At 30.6% G+C, this 16162-nt stretch overlaps 1 protein-coding gene across 2 annotated transcripts in view; it reads left to right on the top strand.

Annotated features, from left to right (window-relative positions):
- The window catches only part of LOC144848170 (catenin delta-2-like), a 48415-nt gene extending 32309 nt beyond the window's left edge, over window positions 1–16106 (top strand). For both annotated transcript variants that reach the window (XM_078704871.1, XM_078704872.1), the window contains 14 exons: window positions 2327–2456; window positions 2974–3163; window positions 3479–3526; window positions 3724–3875; window positions 4298–4415; window positions 5839–5971; window positions 6615–6702; window positions 7134–7317; window positions 7640–7790; window positions 8089–8224; window positions 8499–8767; window positions 9162–9257; window positions 11766–11887; window positions 12312–16106. In XM_078704871.1, coding sequence (XP_078560997.1) covers window positions 2327–2456; window positions 2974–3163; window positions 3479–3526; window positions 3724–3875; window positions 4298–4415; window positions 5839–5971; window positions 6615–6702; window positions 7134–7317; window positions 7640–7790; window positions 8089–8224; window positions 8499–8767; window positions 9162–9257; window positions 11766–11887; window positions 12312–12482 — 1988 coding nt within the window. In that variant the 3' untranslated portion in view covers window positions 12483–16106. The remainder of the gene's footprint in view (window positions 1–2326; window positions 2457–2973; window positions 3164–3478; window positions 3527–3723; window positions 3876–4297; window positions 4416–5838; window positions 5972–6614; window positions 6703–7133; window positions 7318–7639; window positions 7791–8088; window positions 8225–8498; window positions 8768–9161; window positions 9258–11765; window positions 11888–12311) is intronic.
- The last annotated feature ends 56 nt before the right edge of the window (window positions 16107–16162 follow it).

Here is a 16162-nt window from a genome sequence, read left to right as displayed (position 1 = left end):
ATGATGAAATGTAGTAAAGCAGATGAAAATAAAGATTAAAAATGAAATTGATATTAAACAAATTGAAAACAACTCCATCTAAATTGACCATCATAGTAGATTATAGATACTAGCTGATGACCGTGTACGTGGAAGCCTAGAGCAAATAAGCTGCTCTTGCTATGAATATTCTGAACAGTGGCTAATCCAATATTGACCACCATGTATTAATATTACTTATTATGAATTATACATAAACCCTTTGGTATACATAACTGCCTTTTGCTATGAATGTTGTATACACAGAAATTCTGAAACTTATCGTGCTTATTATCCATTCCGTGTTAACTTAGATGTATTTTTTTTGTATTTATTAGACAATAGATTAAATGTAAATTATAATAGTCAAATATTTCTGTGGTTTCACTATTTTTTAGCTTGTAAGGTATCAAAAATCAACCGTGACTGCATTTATTTATTGACAAGATAAAAATTAGTTCTTTCACTGCAGTAAGTTAGCAGGTGTTAAGGTCATTAAAAACTGAAATTTATAATAACCGGCCTCAAATTAAGATGAACTTACGAAGAGATTACGATAAGTGTTGACGTAATTAAGTAAGTAATTATTTCAAATCTAGTTAATAAAATAATTAATTAAAAATAATCAACTATATTGATGTCCAAGAAGATTAAAAATGAAGAAGGAAGGCGACAAACCATGTTGTTTTTTTTTCATCAAAGCATTTTCACTTTTTAGACTAATTGTAATATGTGGTGTTACCAAACACATTACATGTGTCTATTTCGTGCCTAGCTTACTTGGATAAACCTACATTAGCCTATTCTCTCCGAGAAGAGAGCTACAACTCAAATTATTATATAGTTTTATTAAACACCCCTATCAGATAATAGTACATTCCATGAATGTTGGCGTATCCCAACACATAACCTTCATCATTGAATGAGAGATAACATGTCTGAATGTATCACCACTATGTTGAGCTTCATGCTAATTAATATTACCATTTTATAAGTTTGTCTTAAATCTATTTTTACTGGTTTTTCTTGGCAATAAAAGTGACTGAAATATTGTTAGAAAGTAACTAGAATTGAAAGCCTTTCCATTCTCCTACGTGCTAAAGCCAGATTCGATCACAATCCACTAATATAACATTTTGTCATGAAAATGGTTTTGAAACATGTTTGTAGCATAGCTTGTAGTAATGCATCTGAATGTTGACATTTAAGTTAACACTTGCTCTAGATATGCCAGCAACAATTCATACTTAGTATAGATACAGTACGGATGTTTTACCAACTAGTTTTAAAAATTAAGATAGTTGCTTAAGTACAATGAACGAACTCCATGGCAGTGGGGTTAAGATAGATTATTAGATTGAGTTGTCTTTAATGGATTGGATGACACAAAGTCTTTAAGCCACTCTCTATGATTCATCTTATTCTAATGAATACTTAAGTCGTTTAAATCATGTGATTGATGTCTTTTTTCAGCTTATTTTGAAAAAATGTATTTGTTTACGAGAGGTAAGGTTTGAATAAATGGTGCAAGCAATTTTTTTTCAACCTCTACGAATCTTAAATGTTGACATTTGAATATTGTCTTGTTATAATTATACAATATTTGTTTACAAGGTATCTATAAGGTTTTGAAATTGGTGCAGGAATCTTTGTAATGGAACTCTCATTTCTTTCAATCTGCTGTCAATGCATTCAGTATTCACAATGCATTATGATCATGTTGTGTACCATTTTTTAAGTCTATGGAAATGAACACATATTGTGTCTGGTGGAGTGTTAGTGAAACATTTTAAAATATTATGTTAATGTCAAGAACCTAGAGGAATAACTCATAAGTAAATGAGCTTTAGACATGTATGTTTTTATATCATTCCATGCATAATGCTTGATTTGCTTTTCTTTATAGCTTTATTTTATTATACTTTTGTTCTTTTATTATTCAATATTAATTTGGTTTATTTATCATTATTTTCTTATTTTTGTGTTAATAAATGTTGGTTGTCTCAGTTATATAAGGCATAAAACATTATCACCATGTAGATATTCACAATGTTATTGAAACTAAAAGAGTGTTTTATGGGATTCGATATTTCCAACATTTATTTCATTAAAATCAATGTTCCTTTCATTGCTAATGATGATGGCAAAATATAGATTCACAACAGATCCATTATCCTCAAAAGATGCTTTAATGCATCAAAGTACAATCTTAGTTCCTAATACCATTGTTGTTTTCATTTCAACTAATATATTATCTAATTAGACAACATAAAATGAGATCTAAGTAATTCTTATTTTTATTCACCAGGACTACGGGCACCAGACTTACAAGAGGTCATAGAGTATCTGGGTCATCGCGATCAAGCTATCGTAGCAAATGCTGCAGCCTACCTACAACATCTGACATATGGAGATGATGGGTTAAAGAATAAAACAAGGTGCTTTAAACATTATATTAACAATATTCTGTGCTGTAAGACGATATAGATAAGAGGCTCAGGAGACTCATTCTACTGATTTTACCATGTAACTTTATCAATCCAATGTCAAATGCTTTTCACATAAAAATAAATTTTATTTGTAGGTTATTAAATTTATGTTAACCTTATTGTTCAACCAAATTCAATTTAAGATTTATTTCCCTTTTCTCAATGACAATTAAAATCAAAATAAACAGTAAAATATAAGCAAATTGAGGATAAAAAATCACAGAAAGCAAAAACACAGAAAGATAAAGTAATAAATAAACAATTATACTTTAAAAACAAGGTATGAACAGAGAAGAACAAAGATGGCAACATATCCCTTTACCTTGTTTAACCATACCACAACATTGTCTTTTGTGTGTGTAAGGATATTAAATGTATAGGGGGCCTCTGAGCTTTGTGGAGGTTCTTTTTGCTACACATTTCATACTTCATACGTAAAAAATTGTTAATTTGTTTAATTTAACAGAGGATTAGGTGGAATACCAGCCCTTGTGAATCTCATTACGCATGACAACCTAGAAATAAGTAGAAGTGTATGCGGTGCCCTCAGAAACATCTCTTACGGCAAAGCAAATCGAGAAAACAAAATAGCCATCAAGAACGCCGGCGGAATACCATCACTGATTCGCCAATTAAGAAACACTGAGGATCCAGAGGTAGGTTTCAACTAATGACCACTTTTACATTACAATATAACAAGCAATATTGACCAAGATAACAAACTTACATTATTGGTTCCATCTTGTTTGCAATGAAGTATTCCTGTTTTAACAGAAGTTTCATAGAAGTGACTCATAGAATTTTTGTTTTCTTTTACAGGATGGTCTTTAAAATGTCTTAATTCTATCATATGTATTGTTATTTTGATATTATTGAAATTAGTAAACTTTCTTGATATGAATGAAAAGCACCAGTATATTTAATGTGATATTCTTAAGTTCATTCAACATGTTTGTAATTTGTTCCTACAGATCTATGAAATGGTTACAGGCACATTGTGGAACTTATCCTCAACAGATGTAAGTCTAACTTAGTTGTTCAGTAGTAGGTTTCAATTGTTTAGATATCAATCGGTGAAAAACAAAACTGATGACGAATTCCTAAGTTTAAGTTTTAATATTTTTTTAAAGTAATAAAATCACAAACTGATGGTAAAGGAGAAGAAAAAGAAAATTATTTATGTTTTATAACTATTTGTTGTATGATTCCCCACTAGGTATTGAAAAAAGCTATAGTAGATGATGGGTTAACGGTGCTGACAAAGCGCATTGTAATACCGCACTCTGGATGGCCTGGCAATGTGCGAGACGTCAGAATGATGGACCAGCAGTGGAATACAATATTCAAAAATACATCAGGATGCTTAAGGTAGATACTTAGTTTTCCATTTATCTACAAAGAGCAAGTTACCTTATTTGGATAATAATATGCTATTTGGATTATGTTAAAATGTACATTGGAAGTCACCATACCCGACTACTGCCAATCCAGTTTGTTAAGCTCTGTCTAACTATCAAACTTTATGTGAAAAATAAATGTGATGTTCTCATACATGATGATTTCATATCACTACCGTATTTGGGCATATCACACGGTTTGATAGTGTAGACAGAGCTTTAGTCTGAGCAAATCTAGTAAAAACTATCATTACCCATTGGAGATTTATTGATTTTTGATTGATTTTTATTTGGCATTATATAAAAATACAGAAACAATTTGCAAGTAGTATAACTCATGATGGTTTGCTCAAATAAAAATGTAAAATGTTTTTATTTTTCAAATTGCTTTAGAAATGTAAGCTCAGCAGACACAGACACAAGAAAGAAGATGAGAGAATGTGAAGGTTTTGTGGATTCATTCTACTATGTGTTATTGGTTGCAACAAGAAGCAATGAAATGGACAATAAGGTAAATATGAAGTTTAAATTTCATTTATAGATTCAATAAATTCATCCTTTATTGGTCTAATTCATATAAAATATAAAAATAAAACAATTTTAATAGAAAAGAAGACTTGTTTCTTTTACTACCCTTCTGTACCAAACATTCTTTTTTAAAAATGTAGTTAATTATTTCTGTATTGTACGTGATGGATGGATTTGATTTCAAGTTATAAGGCATCTGTCATTCAGGATGTTAGATGAAGGATACGGTAATTTATACAAAAAGCAAATAAGCCCAGTATACACTGTTCCATTCACTACCGGCACTGTATTCGGTCGATTTAACGGTCATCTTTCGTCTACAGTCACAGAACGAAAGCTTGGTATTATTGAAATTGAACACATTACATAGAGAAATGTGAAGTAGCTTATTATAATACTTTGATGAATGTTGACGACACATTGATGCTTCAAATTCAGACATTAATCCAAATGTCGTTTATCAAACAAACATACTATTCCACTTGACAACATTCAATAATTCATTCATTGCATTTGAGTAAAATGTTCTGGATATTTAATTATTGATATGTAATGTTGTTGCTTTGTTTGTATGTTTTTGTAAAATGCGAGAATTCTTTTAAATCTATCAATTTTTTATGCTAAATTAATGTGATAATGGTGATAACAATTTTTTTTTAAATAATGTCTTATGCAGTACAATTTGTATGTCTAATTTCATATAAATTGAGATTCCTAAATAATAATAATATGAATTTTTATAGCACACATACAACCCAAGAGTGCTGAAGGCGCGTTAAATTAAATTCAGTATACAAAGATATATATAAAGAGATAGAGAGTATAATATAAATTTAACAACCAAAGAAATAAACTTAGCGATAAATTATAATGTGTATATTAATATATGAAAACTGTGTGTCTTGACCTAAAACTAAATGATGTGTATTACTATAACAGCTCTGTGCAAAACACAGTTATTCTCAAGATCTCGCACACATTGAGAATTTGTGATAATGGATTTCAGTTACTTAGGAATATACTTAAAGCACATTTAATTTATTTTCAATGTAGCGCTTTACAGAATACATCATTATACATAGAATGTAATGACATGTGAAGCATTTTAAAATGTCACTATCAGAATTCATTTTTTTCTGGAAATATTTGATTGCGGACTTATTTTGTTTTACATGTATATTTTGAATAAACCAATAGGCTTGTGTTGACTTTACCATTCGGATAAAAAAAAATAGTGAGCAGATTTTCTGTTGCCCACAATGGTAAAATAATCAAATATGTCATGGACATGAATGTGTATACATACCCAGCATTTATGTTTACCTTCAATCACAGCTTGTCTGATGTTTTTTCACGGCAATTATTTTTGTTTCGTTTATCAGTGACAAATTATTTGTTTTTATTAGGTTGTTGAGAATGCCGCATGTATTTTAAGGAATTTATCGTTCAAGATTGCTTATGAGGCCAACCATCCTGACGCAATACCAGATAAAACACTTAGGAAAGATGGCACTCTTAAAAAACCAGCTCCTAAGGATGGTATGTACACACAAGTTAGGGGAACACAATAATGGGACAAACCATAGGGCAGACCATAGGGCAGAACATAGGGCAGGATGGTTTGTTATTGTATTAGGTTTCTGTCTACCTTTCTTTTCAACCCAATGTTTCCACAACTTATGATCACTGTTTATATTTTGTTTTCTCTAAAGCCCTGTCTACACTATCAAACTGACAACAAATGTGATGTGCCCATATATTTGGGAAAATCACTACCATATTTGGGCACATCACACTTTTTTTGTCAAACTAGTTTGATAGTGTAGACAGAGCTTAAAGTTTGGTTGGTTATAAGTTTCGGTACTTAAACTAACTACTGTAGTAGTAATAGTTCACCTGTGCATCCACAGAAAGAGGACTTATTGCTTCTAAGATTGTATGACTCAATTTAGATCTATATTATGTAAATGATAATAGTTTTACATTACACTTAAAATGCATGAATCAGTGCATGAATGAACATTAGAAATCTGTACTATTACATTACATTAATGTAAGAATCACTTAAACAGATGCTTAATGAAACTGCATAATATATTTATGAAGTAACTTGGAAATCTTTAAATGGATAACTTGTTTTGTACATATTTAATGAGGGATTAAACACACATATTTTTTTTAGCCAAGAAAGCTGGTTGCTTCCCATCAACAAAGAAAAATGGAAAAGAAGGAGGAAAAACTGGAACACTTACAAAATCTGGAACATTAAGGTGAGTCTGAGACTAAGATAATTGATTGTTAAGACATTGTTAAGTACGTGCTTAGAATATGTTATACATGCTTAACAGCTTCTTTCCGCTTATAGCGTTTGAAATTTCATCTTGTTATCAAGTTTAACATGCTCTACATTAGATAATTAGTTGTTGAGTTTTATTTTCAATAAAATGTTTTATAGTGACTTTAAGTTTAAATATATTAGATACTTACCAGGTGACTTACTGTTCCATATTTGGTGGTTTATTTATAAATATTGTAAATTATAAACTTATTGTATTTATTTTTATAAAATCTAATTGCTTTTGATACTTAGTTGTTTATACTGATATGTAATACTAATAAATTACTATTTACTACTTATTACTACTAATTTTATCTATTTTATATATGTTATGTATCAATTTTTTTTTTTCTTATTTTGTAGTAAACAGTCACATGACCAATACTTAGAGTTTCCTGAAAGGAAAACTCCAGCAAAAGGTGCAGAATTACTATGGCAACCAGAGGTTATCAAGCCATACTTGTTGATATTGTCAAATTGTTCAAACCCAGTCACATTAGAGGCGTCAGCTGGAACACTTCAGAACATTTCAGCAGGAGAATGGAAGGTTTGTGAGACAATTATATATTATGCCTAATGTCTACACTATCAAACTTTGTGACAAACAAATGTGATGTGCCCATATATGGACATGATAATGTCATAGCACTACCATATTTGGTCATATTACTACCATATTTCGGCAAACTAGTTTGATAGTGTAGACAGAGCTTTAAGTTAAAAGTCTGCTAGAGGTGACAATGCAATTCTGCCAAAGAATATATATAGGTAGTTGAAAAGATATTTTATATGTTAAATTAAATACAGAATAACACATTTTTCCTCCTTTTCTTGCTTGTTTTTAAACTTCTAACTGACTTTGTTTGTAGTGGGCTGGTTACATCCGTGCATCAGTACGCAAAGAAAAAGGTCTTCCGGTTCTTGTTGAATTACTACGAATGGATAAAGAACGAGTTGTCAAGGCTGTTGCATTAGCTCTGAGGAACTTATCCATAGACCCAAGGAATAAAGAACTCATAGGTATGAAATGCAATCATTGGTGTAATATATTTTGCTTGTTAAGTTTTATTTTTGCATTCATTTTTATCTAGGCTATGCAGTTAACTATCACAAAAGTGAACTTTAAATTTTGCAATTCTTTCAAAAACTCAAATGTTTGTAATGTTCCAAGTTTCTCAAATTTTTCCTATTAATTAAAATGCATTGTAAAAACCATATTTCAGCCACTGGTTGCTATGTTTTAAATTCTTTGTATGTAATGTTGAATCTTTCTATAAAATACCATTATATCTATAAATATTACCATATTATGATTTAGGTAAATATGCGATGCGTGACTTAGTATCAAGGCTTCCAGGTGGCGGTGTTAACGATACCAAGCTATCAGATGAGAGTACACTAGCAATCCTCACAGCACTATTAGAAGTCATCTCAAAGAATATGGAAAATGCTAAGTAAGTCTAAGCATGGACTTCATGGTCTAAGTACAATATTATGTCTGGTCTTTGGTATCTTTCAATAAATTGTTTTATTTTTTTCTTGACTTTTTTATTTGTACTTGTGTGTCGATTATTTTTATATGCAATTATTTTTTGTCATTCATACGCAATTAAGCATGTTTTGATGTGAAATTTTTAAATGAATATACAGTGATATAATTATGTATGCTTTGTTTGTTTATAGTGCCAAATCAATCTTTCTAAAAATAAAAATCTTTTTTGTCTGTAGGTCATTACGAGATGCAAACGGTATTGAGCGGTTAGTAACGATTTCAAAATCCAAACAATATCCAGCTAACGTAGTGAAAGCTGCGAACCAGGTGCTGTTTACCATGTGGGGCTTCCGTGACTTGAGGGCGCTGTACAAGAAGGATGGATGGGAAGAGACGGTGTTCAATCCAATGGGATTAAAGACGGGAACGTTACCGAGGTCAGCAACAAGTCCTAAGAGCCAAGCAGCAAGGCAGGCTTCGGCTCCTATAGGTGCAGCACCTACAGGTTAGTTACATGTCAGGCCTACAATCTATTTCTTATAATTACTGTCTGGGAACTGTATACTAACACCATACAGTTTGTTTGGAGTATGCATTCTTCTGAATTAACTGTCATATTCTTTAAGACATTCAGCAGTCACTGACTTGCTGTTTAAACTATGAATGATACACAAACAACGATTAATTATTAAGGACATCTTTTGGAGCAAAAAGTGAATCTCTGGAATGTTCTATGGCAGTACCAGGCTATCTTGATTTACTTCTGTTTAAATGTATTATTTCAACAAAGAAACAATCTATACTGCTCCGCTATAAAGCTGCTTAGTAATAATGTGAAGATACGTATTCTACCAAATCAATCAATCTTCAATCAATCAAATCTGTTTATGTTCACTCAGCCACAAGCAATCCTAACTACAGTGACTCCACGCTTGCATCTCAATACAGCGGCAAAGATGATGGGTCAGCGGGCCAGTACAAAGAAAGACCAAAAGGTATGCACTCTATCAAATGATCAAATAATGATCTACTTTATCATGTTTCAATCAGTCTTGTGCACCATGGTTTATATTCTGTGGTTTCAGTAATTTTATTCTTAGGCTCTGTCTACACTATCAAACTAGTTTGACCCAAAAAAATGCACCCAAATATGTTGGTGATATAACATCAGCATGTCCATATATGGGCACATCACATTTTTTTGTTACATAAAATTTGATAGTGTAGACAGAGCTTAACAATTCATATGAATTAATATAATGACATATTATATTATTATTTGAACCAAAACTGCAACGTTGATTGTTGTACATTTGCACAATTCACCCACAAATTGCTTTTTCTAAATGTTACTCACCACACTATTTGCTACAATGTCATTTTTTGGTTGCAGTTATATTATTATTTTCAACTTTGTTTATAATCACTATACTTTGCAATGATTGATAAAATATAATAGTTTTTGTCGTGGAATAATATTTTATTTATTTTTTTTCATTGTTAGCATGTTGCGCATGAGTCATTGACATTTGTTAAAATTTGATTGTAAATGTTGTGAATAGTTTTAATGAATTTCAAACACATCCCATTTGAATTATATACATATAAAATGAATGAATTAACTTATTAATTAACTCATTGACAATAAATTTTATAATTGACCATTTTAATATTTAAAAATAAATCAAAATTATAATGTCAATTAGTGTTTATCATTTGGGAAAAACTGTATTTTAATAATCTATATTATATCCAATTAATCTATTATATAATATATTCAATTGATCTATTATACTATAGAACTTCTATTAAGGGGACATTTTTCAGGATCCTAACATAAGTGTTTTAAAAAACACATTGGCCGTAGTGTAAAGCTCTGTCTACACTATCAAACTAGTTTGACAAAAAAAATGTGATGTGCCCAAATATGGTAGTGATATGACATCGTCATGTAACATAAAGTTTGATGTGTAGACAGAGCTTAAAACATATGTTGCCCCTAGTTCATTTCACTGGAAAGTGTCCCCACAGGAGGGGTTCTACTGTGTATTTGATAGACTAATAGATAACTTGTATTATTACTAAGTGGATGTTGGTAACATACTGTATGGCTTTCACATTCAAGTACTCACTCTATCCATATCTGTACCTTTTCTTTGTTCTCATTGTATCTGTTTTCACTGTGGGTGTTCATGTGTATTGATAGCAGCCAGTGAGATGATGTATGACCCAGCTTATGCATCAGCTGAAGAAGTACAAAACTACAGAAAGGGTAACATATCAGTGCAGTTTCATTATTTTACATTCTCTCTATTTTACCTCCTGTTTGTTACATGGTTTACGACATATGCATATATAGTACATTGATGGTGTTAGTGTTATAATGGTACAGCTTGTATTTACTGGTTATGCCCTTTTTGTTATTGAACCATGTTAGGGTAGCCCATCCAGCAAAGCTGATCATTGGGGCCCTCGACAATACCATACATTTCAATGAGTATTTAAAATTCATTTCGTTGAGTATTTAAAATCTTGTAAGCCGTTTGGAATATGTTTTACAACCACTGTGAGCCTTTAAGCCATCCTAGCACAGTGACTCCTGTTGTGAGTCTGTAGCTCTTGCTGTGAAGGCTAAATCCTCATTTCCTACAATAAATGTAGTTGGTATCCACCAGCTTTCAATCGTTGAACTTGGAACACCCTTAGTAGTGAAAGTACACTAAAGCTCTGTCTACACTATCAAACTTTATGTGTCAAAAAAACGTGATGTACTCAAATATGGTAGTGATATACTTAAATATGGTAGTGATATGACATCATCATGTCCATATATGGGCACATCACATTGTCAAATTACGCTATTCTCTGTACATTGTTGTACACCATTGCCTAATGCCATCATGTATTTGCTATGTTGATATAGATAAGAACTGAATCATTCACTCTGAATTATTTCATTCAATTTAAATTTGGTTGATGCAACACTTGCTTGCATTCTTTATATTGTTACATACTGCATTTAATTGATTTAAGACCTTTTTAACGTGAGTTACTAGTGACTTTACCCATTGGTATTACTGTATAATGATATCTCTACACACAAATGAACCAATATTCATTTTATTCCGCATGTATATTTATATATACAGTATGGAAGCACTAAGTATTTTTTGTAAAATTGTAATTGTACTCCCTGCTGCATGCACTTTGATCACTATACTGTATATATATATAATATAGCTAGCAATGCAATATTTAGTTTTATAAACATTTGTATGCTAAAAGAATTAGAAACGTAACAATAGTACATTATTACGTTACACTAATGTATTGCATGCACTACTAGTATGCCACAATAAATACATTTTGTTTTGTTATTATTTGCCAAGCAAGCAAAAAAAAAACACACTCTTATTGTACTCAAGAACAGAAAGTAATTAGAAGGATATCTAAATATACGCTGCTTTAAATATTGCACTTTTGTTTTAAATTGCTAATTGTAGAGCACCACCGGTACCCATCAGGAGATGAGCATATAGGTATGCAAGACTTTAACTATTCAAGTGTAGATAACAACTCATTCAAACCACCAGCTGGCTCTGTGCCAATGTATGGCATGGCAAGGGTGAGTGCTAGCTTTATAGCTAAAATGCTTTAGTTCAAATCATGTAAACAGTTTATTTTCACGGCATATTTTATAATTATAAATGTTATTAATTCACTTGTTTTGCATACTAGATTGTTAAAATTGGATTTTTTTTTTTTTTTTCTTAGCGGCAAATAAAAAATTACTGAATGCAAAATATCATCATATACACATTTATTCAGTTATTATTATGACAACAACAACTGGGGCCCGCACTAGAAGCAAAGCTTGTCTCATGAGGGCTCCTACAATACAAATATGCAGAAATACATAAAGAAAAAACAGTATAAAACAATAAATAATAATATAAGTCATATGTGATTAATTAACATAAAATATATTATACATATATCTATGGCACAAAAAATGTGATTTGCTAAATGTGATTTTTTTTTTTTTGTAGGAAAATGATGGACCGACATCACCAAGCCGTGAACCAGTTTATGCAAAGGTTGACAAAGAAAAGAAAAATAGCTACCGACAAAGTTTAACTGAGAACGAAGATGGCACGCCAGTCACTAGCATACAGCTCAATGGACCTGCCGACGACCCTAACATTGATTCATGGGTTTAATAACCGGAAATAGGAACGCATAAAATATACAATGAATGATTCTTAAAATGATGTATTAGGGCAGCTGGTTTTGTTTGAATGTGCTTGGAAACACTGCAGGATCTTTTCATGGATCATTTGATGGATTACTGGAAAATATATTATGATTATATAAAGATGGAACTTCAAATTATTGCTAATTTATAAATTGTAATTTTATTAAATTATCAATGATGAAATATGGAAGAAATGATGAATGGAGGCCATAGCGGCAGGTTGAAGTTAAGGAATAGTTGAAGTTATATACAATGATGGCAAAGAATTGTGAATGGATGGAATAACAAGGCATTATGAGTATATAGTATATAGGAATAATGAATCATTGTGAATGTATATGAATAATGAATCATTGTGGATGTAAAGAAGGAATCAAATCATTGTGAATATAAAGAAGGAATAATGAATCATTGTGAATGTAGAAGAAGGAATAACGAATCATTGTGAATGTAGAAGAAGGAATAATGAATCATTGTGAATGTAGAAGAAGGAATAATGAAGCATTGTGAATCTAATTAATCTTCAGAAGAAGACTTAAATAAACTATGATTTGAAGATTATTAATGAAGATAGCTGATGATTTGTATTCATGATTAGTTGAAATATGGTAGCTGTTACCCAATGGCATTGATTTACACAAACAATTACAAATGTGTCGGATCGTTGATTGCTACAAATTGGTCATTCTCAGTGGTCATTGGTCATTCTCGTAGAACAATTTAGAATGTGTGAATGTGAACAAGTGGACGAATAGATTAGAATATTGCAATTAAAAGACATTTACTGATTAAGAACTCATGAGAAAATAATTAGTTTTAATGCTTTGATTCTACTGATTCAACCTGAAATGAACCGGTTTAAACCTGCCATATTCTTGACAACCTGGAATGAACTGGTTTAAACCATATTCTTGACAATCTGGACTGAACTGGTTTAAACCATATTCTTTACAAACTGGAATAAACTTGTTTAAACCATATTCTTTACAAACTGGAATGTACCGGTTTAAACCATATTCTTAACTTGGGAAGCCAGTCCGTAGAAACAAGTTACTGTCTGAATGGACATGTGACATAGAGTAGTTAACCAGTTTTAACTGGAATAATTTTGTTTTATATTGAGCAGACAAGATGTATTTTAATCTTTGTTAAACATTTTAAACTAATAATAAATGATGTAGTCTCTGACCCATGTACAGTACATAGATTTTACCACTTGTAAAATAAATGATGTTTGCTTGTATAACGTATAATATTAATTAGCAGGTGATTTTATTAAGCAATATATTTCACTCCCTCCCTAATGTGCCTTTAATTTACAGTGAAATTGTCTTGCTAAATTTAATTGTAGATAAAAACATCAAAATATATTTAAAGGTAATCCCTGGACACAATTATATAAATGCGCTTGTACACTAAAGAAACATGTGAAGGAAATGTAGCATAATGGTAAAAACAAGAACGGTGGTGGGCTGTCATGGTAATAGTGATGAATACGGCAGACATTTTGAGACAGTCTGAAGATTTAAAATGGTTGACATTTTGACTGTATATTTCATGTTTGTCTGTATCAGATATGGTCTGTATAAGAATGAAGTAATGTAGTGAACAAAATATGGATGTTAATGTTATGAATGTTGAATGTTATAACTTGATAAGCACATTCAATACCTACTAGCACATTTAGCTGCACCAATCACTTAATGTTATCACCATTTTATAGTTGTTATTGTATCAAAAACAAATTTAGTTTAAATAGAAACTATTAAGGCATTCCAAGTTGTTGTACTTACTCAGTCATTTTGTTTGTAAAGATCACGTACACAAAGTTAACATTGGTTTAATAAGCTCAATTAGTCATATCCATTTATAAAGATGACATTATAAAGTTAACATTCAATAGCTTACGTACAAATGACTCTACTGTAATTCATCCTGGTTCAAGAGGAGTTAATGTAAAGTATCTACGAAGGTTTTATTGTGAACAAATGAATACAGTGTTTGTTACTGTACAATGTACAGGTGATAACTAAATGACACTGTAATGTCATCATGCTTTCCAAACTACCAGGACATTTCCCCCATTAATATGATCACTCCAATTCTATCTATTTCCCAAAAATGATATTTAAATATTCCAGGTGTATCTTTATTCCAAGTGGATATTGAGATATTCAAAAAGATGTGCATTACATGTAAATCATTTTCAGACATGTATCAGCCATACATCCTCATTTGTATTCCAGGTGGATGTAAAGTATATTCCAGGTGGATGTTAACATATTCCAGGTGGTCCTAAAAGTATTCCAGGTGAATGTGTCATCACCTGTGGCAGGCAGATAACTAACTGGTGGAGAATCAAAACAAATAAAAATAATGTTGACATAAAACTGATCAAATATGTGTATTCCAACGAGAACAAGTAAATTATTCTAAATATTTATACATTGATTAAGAAGTAGTCAATTAGTTTGAATGAAATTGTATTCATTAGTGGTTTGAAGACATTAATTGTGAGATAATTATTAGGTACATTCATGTTCCAAATGTTATAATGTAATTTAACACATAATCTACCACATACACATATTTACTTTTTCTATTTTTTTGTACATTTTATGATTTTATTCTGAGTATGCAAGCTGTATCTTCATTTAGTTTTTTTAAATTTTTCATTTGTGATTCACTTTGTAAATAATATGAAGATTTTATTGATATTTTTAACGTGTCTACTTTTGCTGTTAATGTTATTTTTAGAATTATGATGTTTTTTTAAAACATAATTATCAAGTTTTGTTGCATGGTAGTTCAATTTATTTTTGATTAATTTGTACAGTTGCTTTTTTTTTATTGTTAGAAAAATTGTTTTTACCATGAAATTTGTGGCTTATTTAGTTTTATCCTTTTAAAACGCAATAATGAAGTAAAACAAAGATTATTTTAATTAAGACATCCCTTGTAGAATAATACCATGCATTTACCTAGCATGTGTATATGATGCCCTCATATATTTTAGTAATGATAATGTTCCTTATTGAATCTGGCAACACATTTAATATTCACTCAGTTGTATGTTTTTTGAATTACATAGACTAAGATCATTAATGTTATACCAACATTAATGTTGCAGAAAAGTTGACAATATACCAATAATAATGTTGCATTGTTTGATATGTTATTTAAATGACATGGAACATTAATGTTAATATGCTGTTATTTTAATATACCAACAATAATGCTGTTTTTAATGATGTAGAAATGTTGTTCTGCCCATTGAATAATGACATACCAAATTAAATAAAAGATTGTAGATATTAAGTGCATTCCATAAATAATCAAAAACCATCAATAATTGTAATTAAGAATAACTACATTCTTTAAGTTAACATTTTCTAATTTCATAGTAAACATAATGTGATTCAGTGTCATTGATGTATTAAATGTATTGACATTGTAACCGTAGATGCTTTTAATGTTGCTACTCTATCCATACTTGGGTATTTGGTATCTTAATAACGACCTTAGTTCTTGCAATGACATTTCTTTCAGAAGACATTTTAAACCTTGCTAATAAAATAACTGGCAGGAATTCTTGTATTTTGTTTCTTTATTTCTGAGTTATACATCATTGTGATGTCATCATGT

Source organism: Antedon bifida, chromosome 7 (genome assembly GCF_963402885.1).
Source record: "Antedon bifida chromosome 7, ecAntBifi1.1, whole genome shotgun sequence".
Taxonomy (NCBI): Eukaryota; Metazoa; Echinodermata; class Crinoidea; order Comatulida; family Antedonidae; genus Antedon; species Antedon bifida.
The sequence above is the reverse complement of the archived record's forward strand: the minus strand, read 5'-3'. Positions and strand labels throughout refer to the sequence as shown.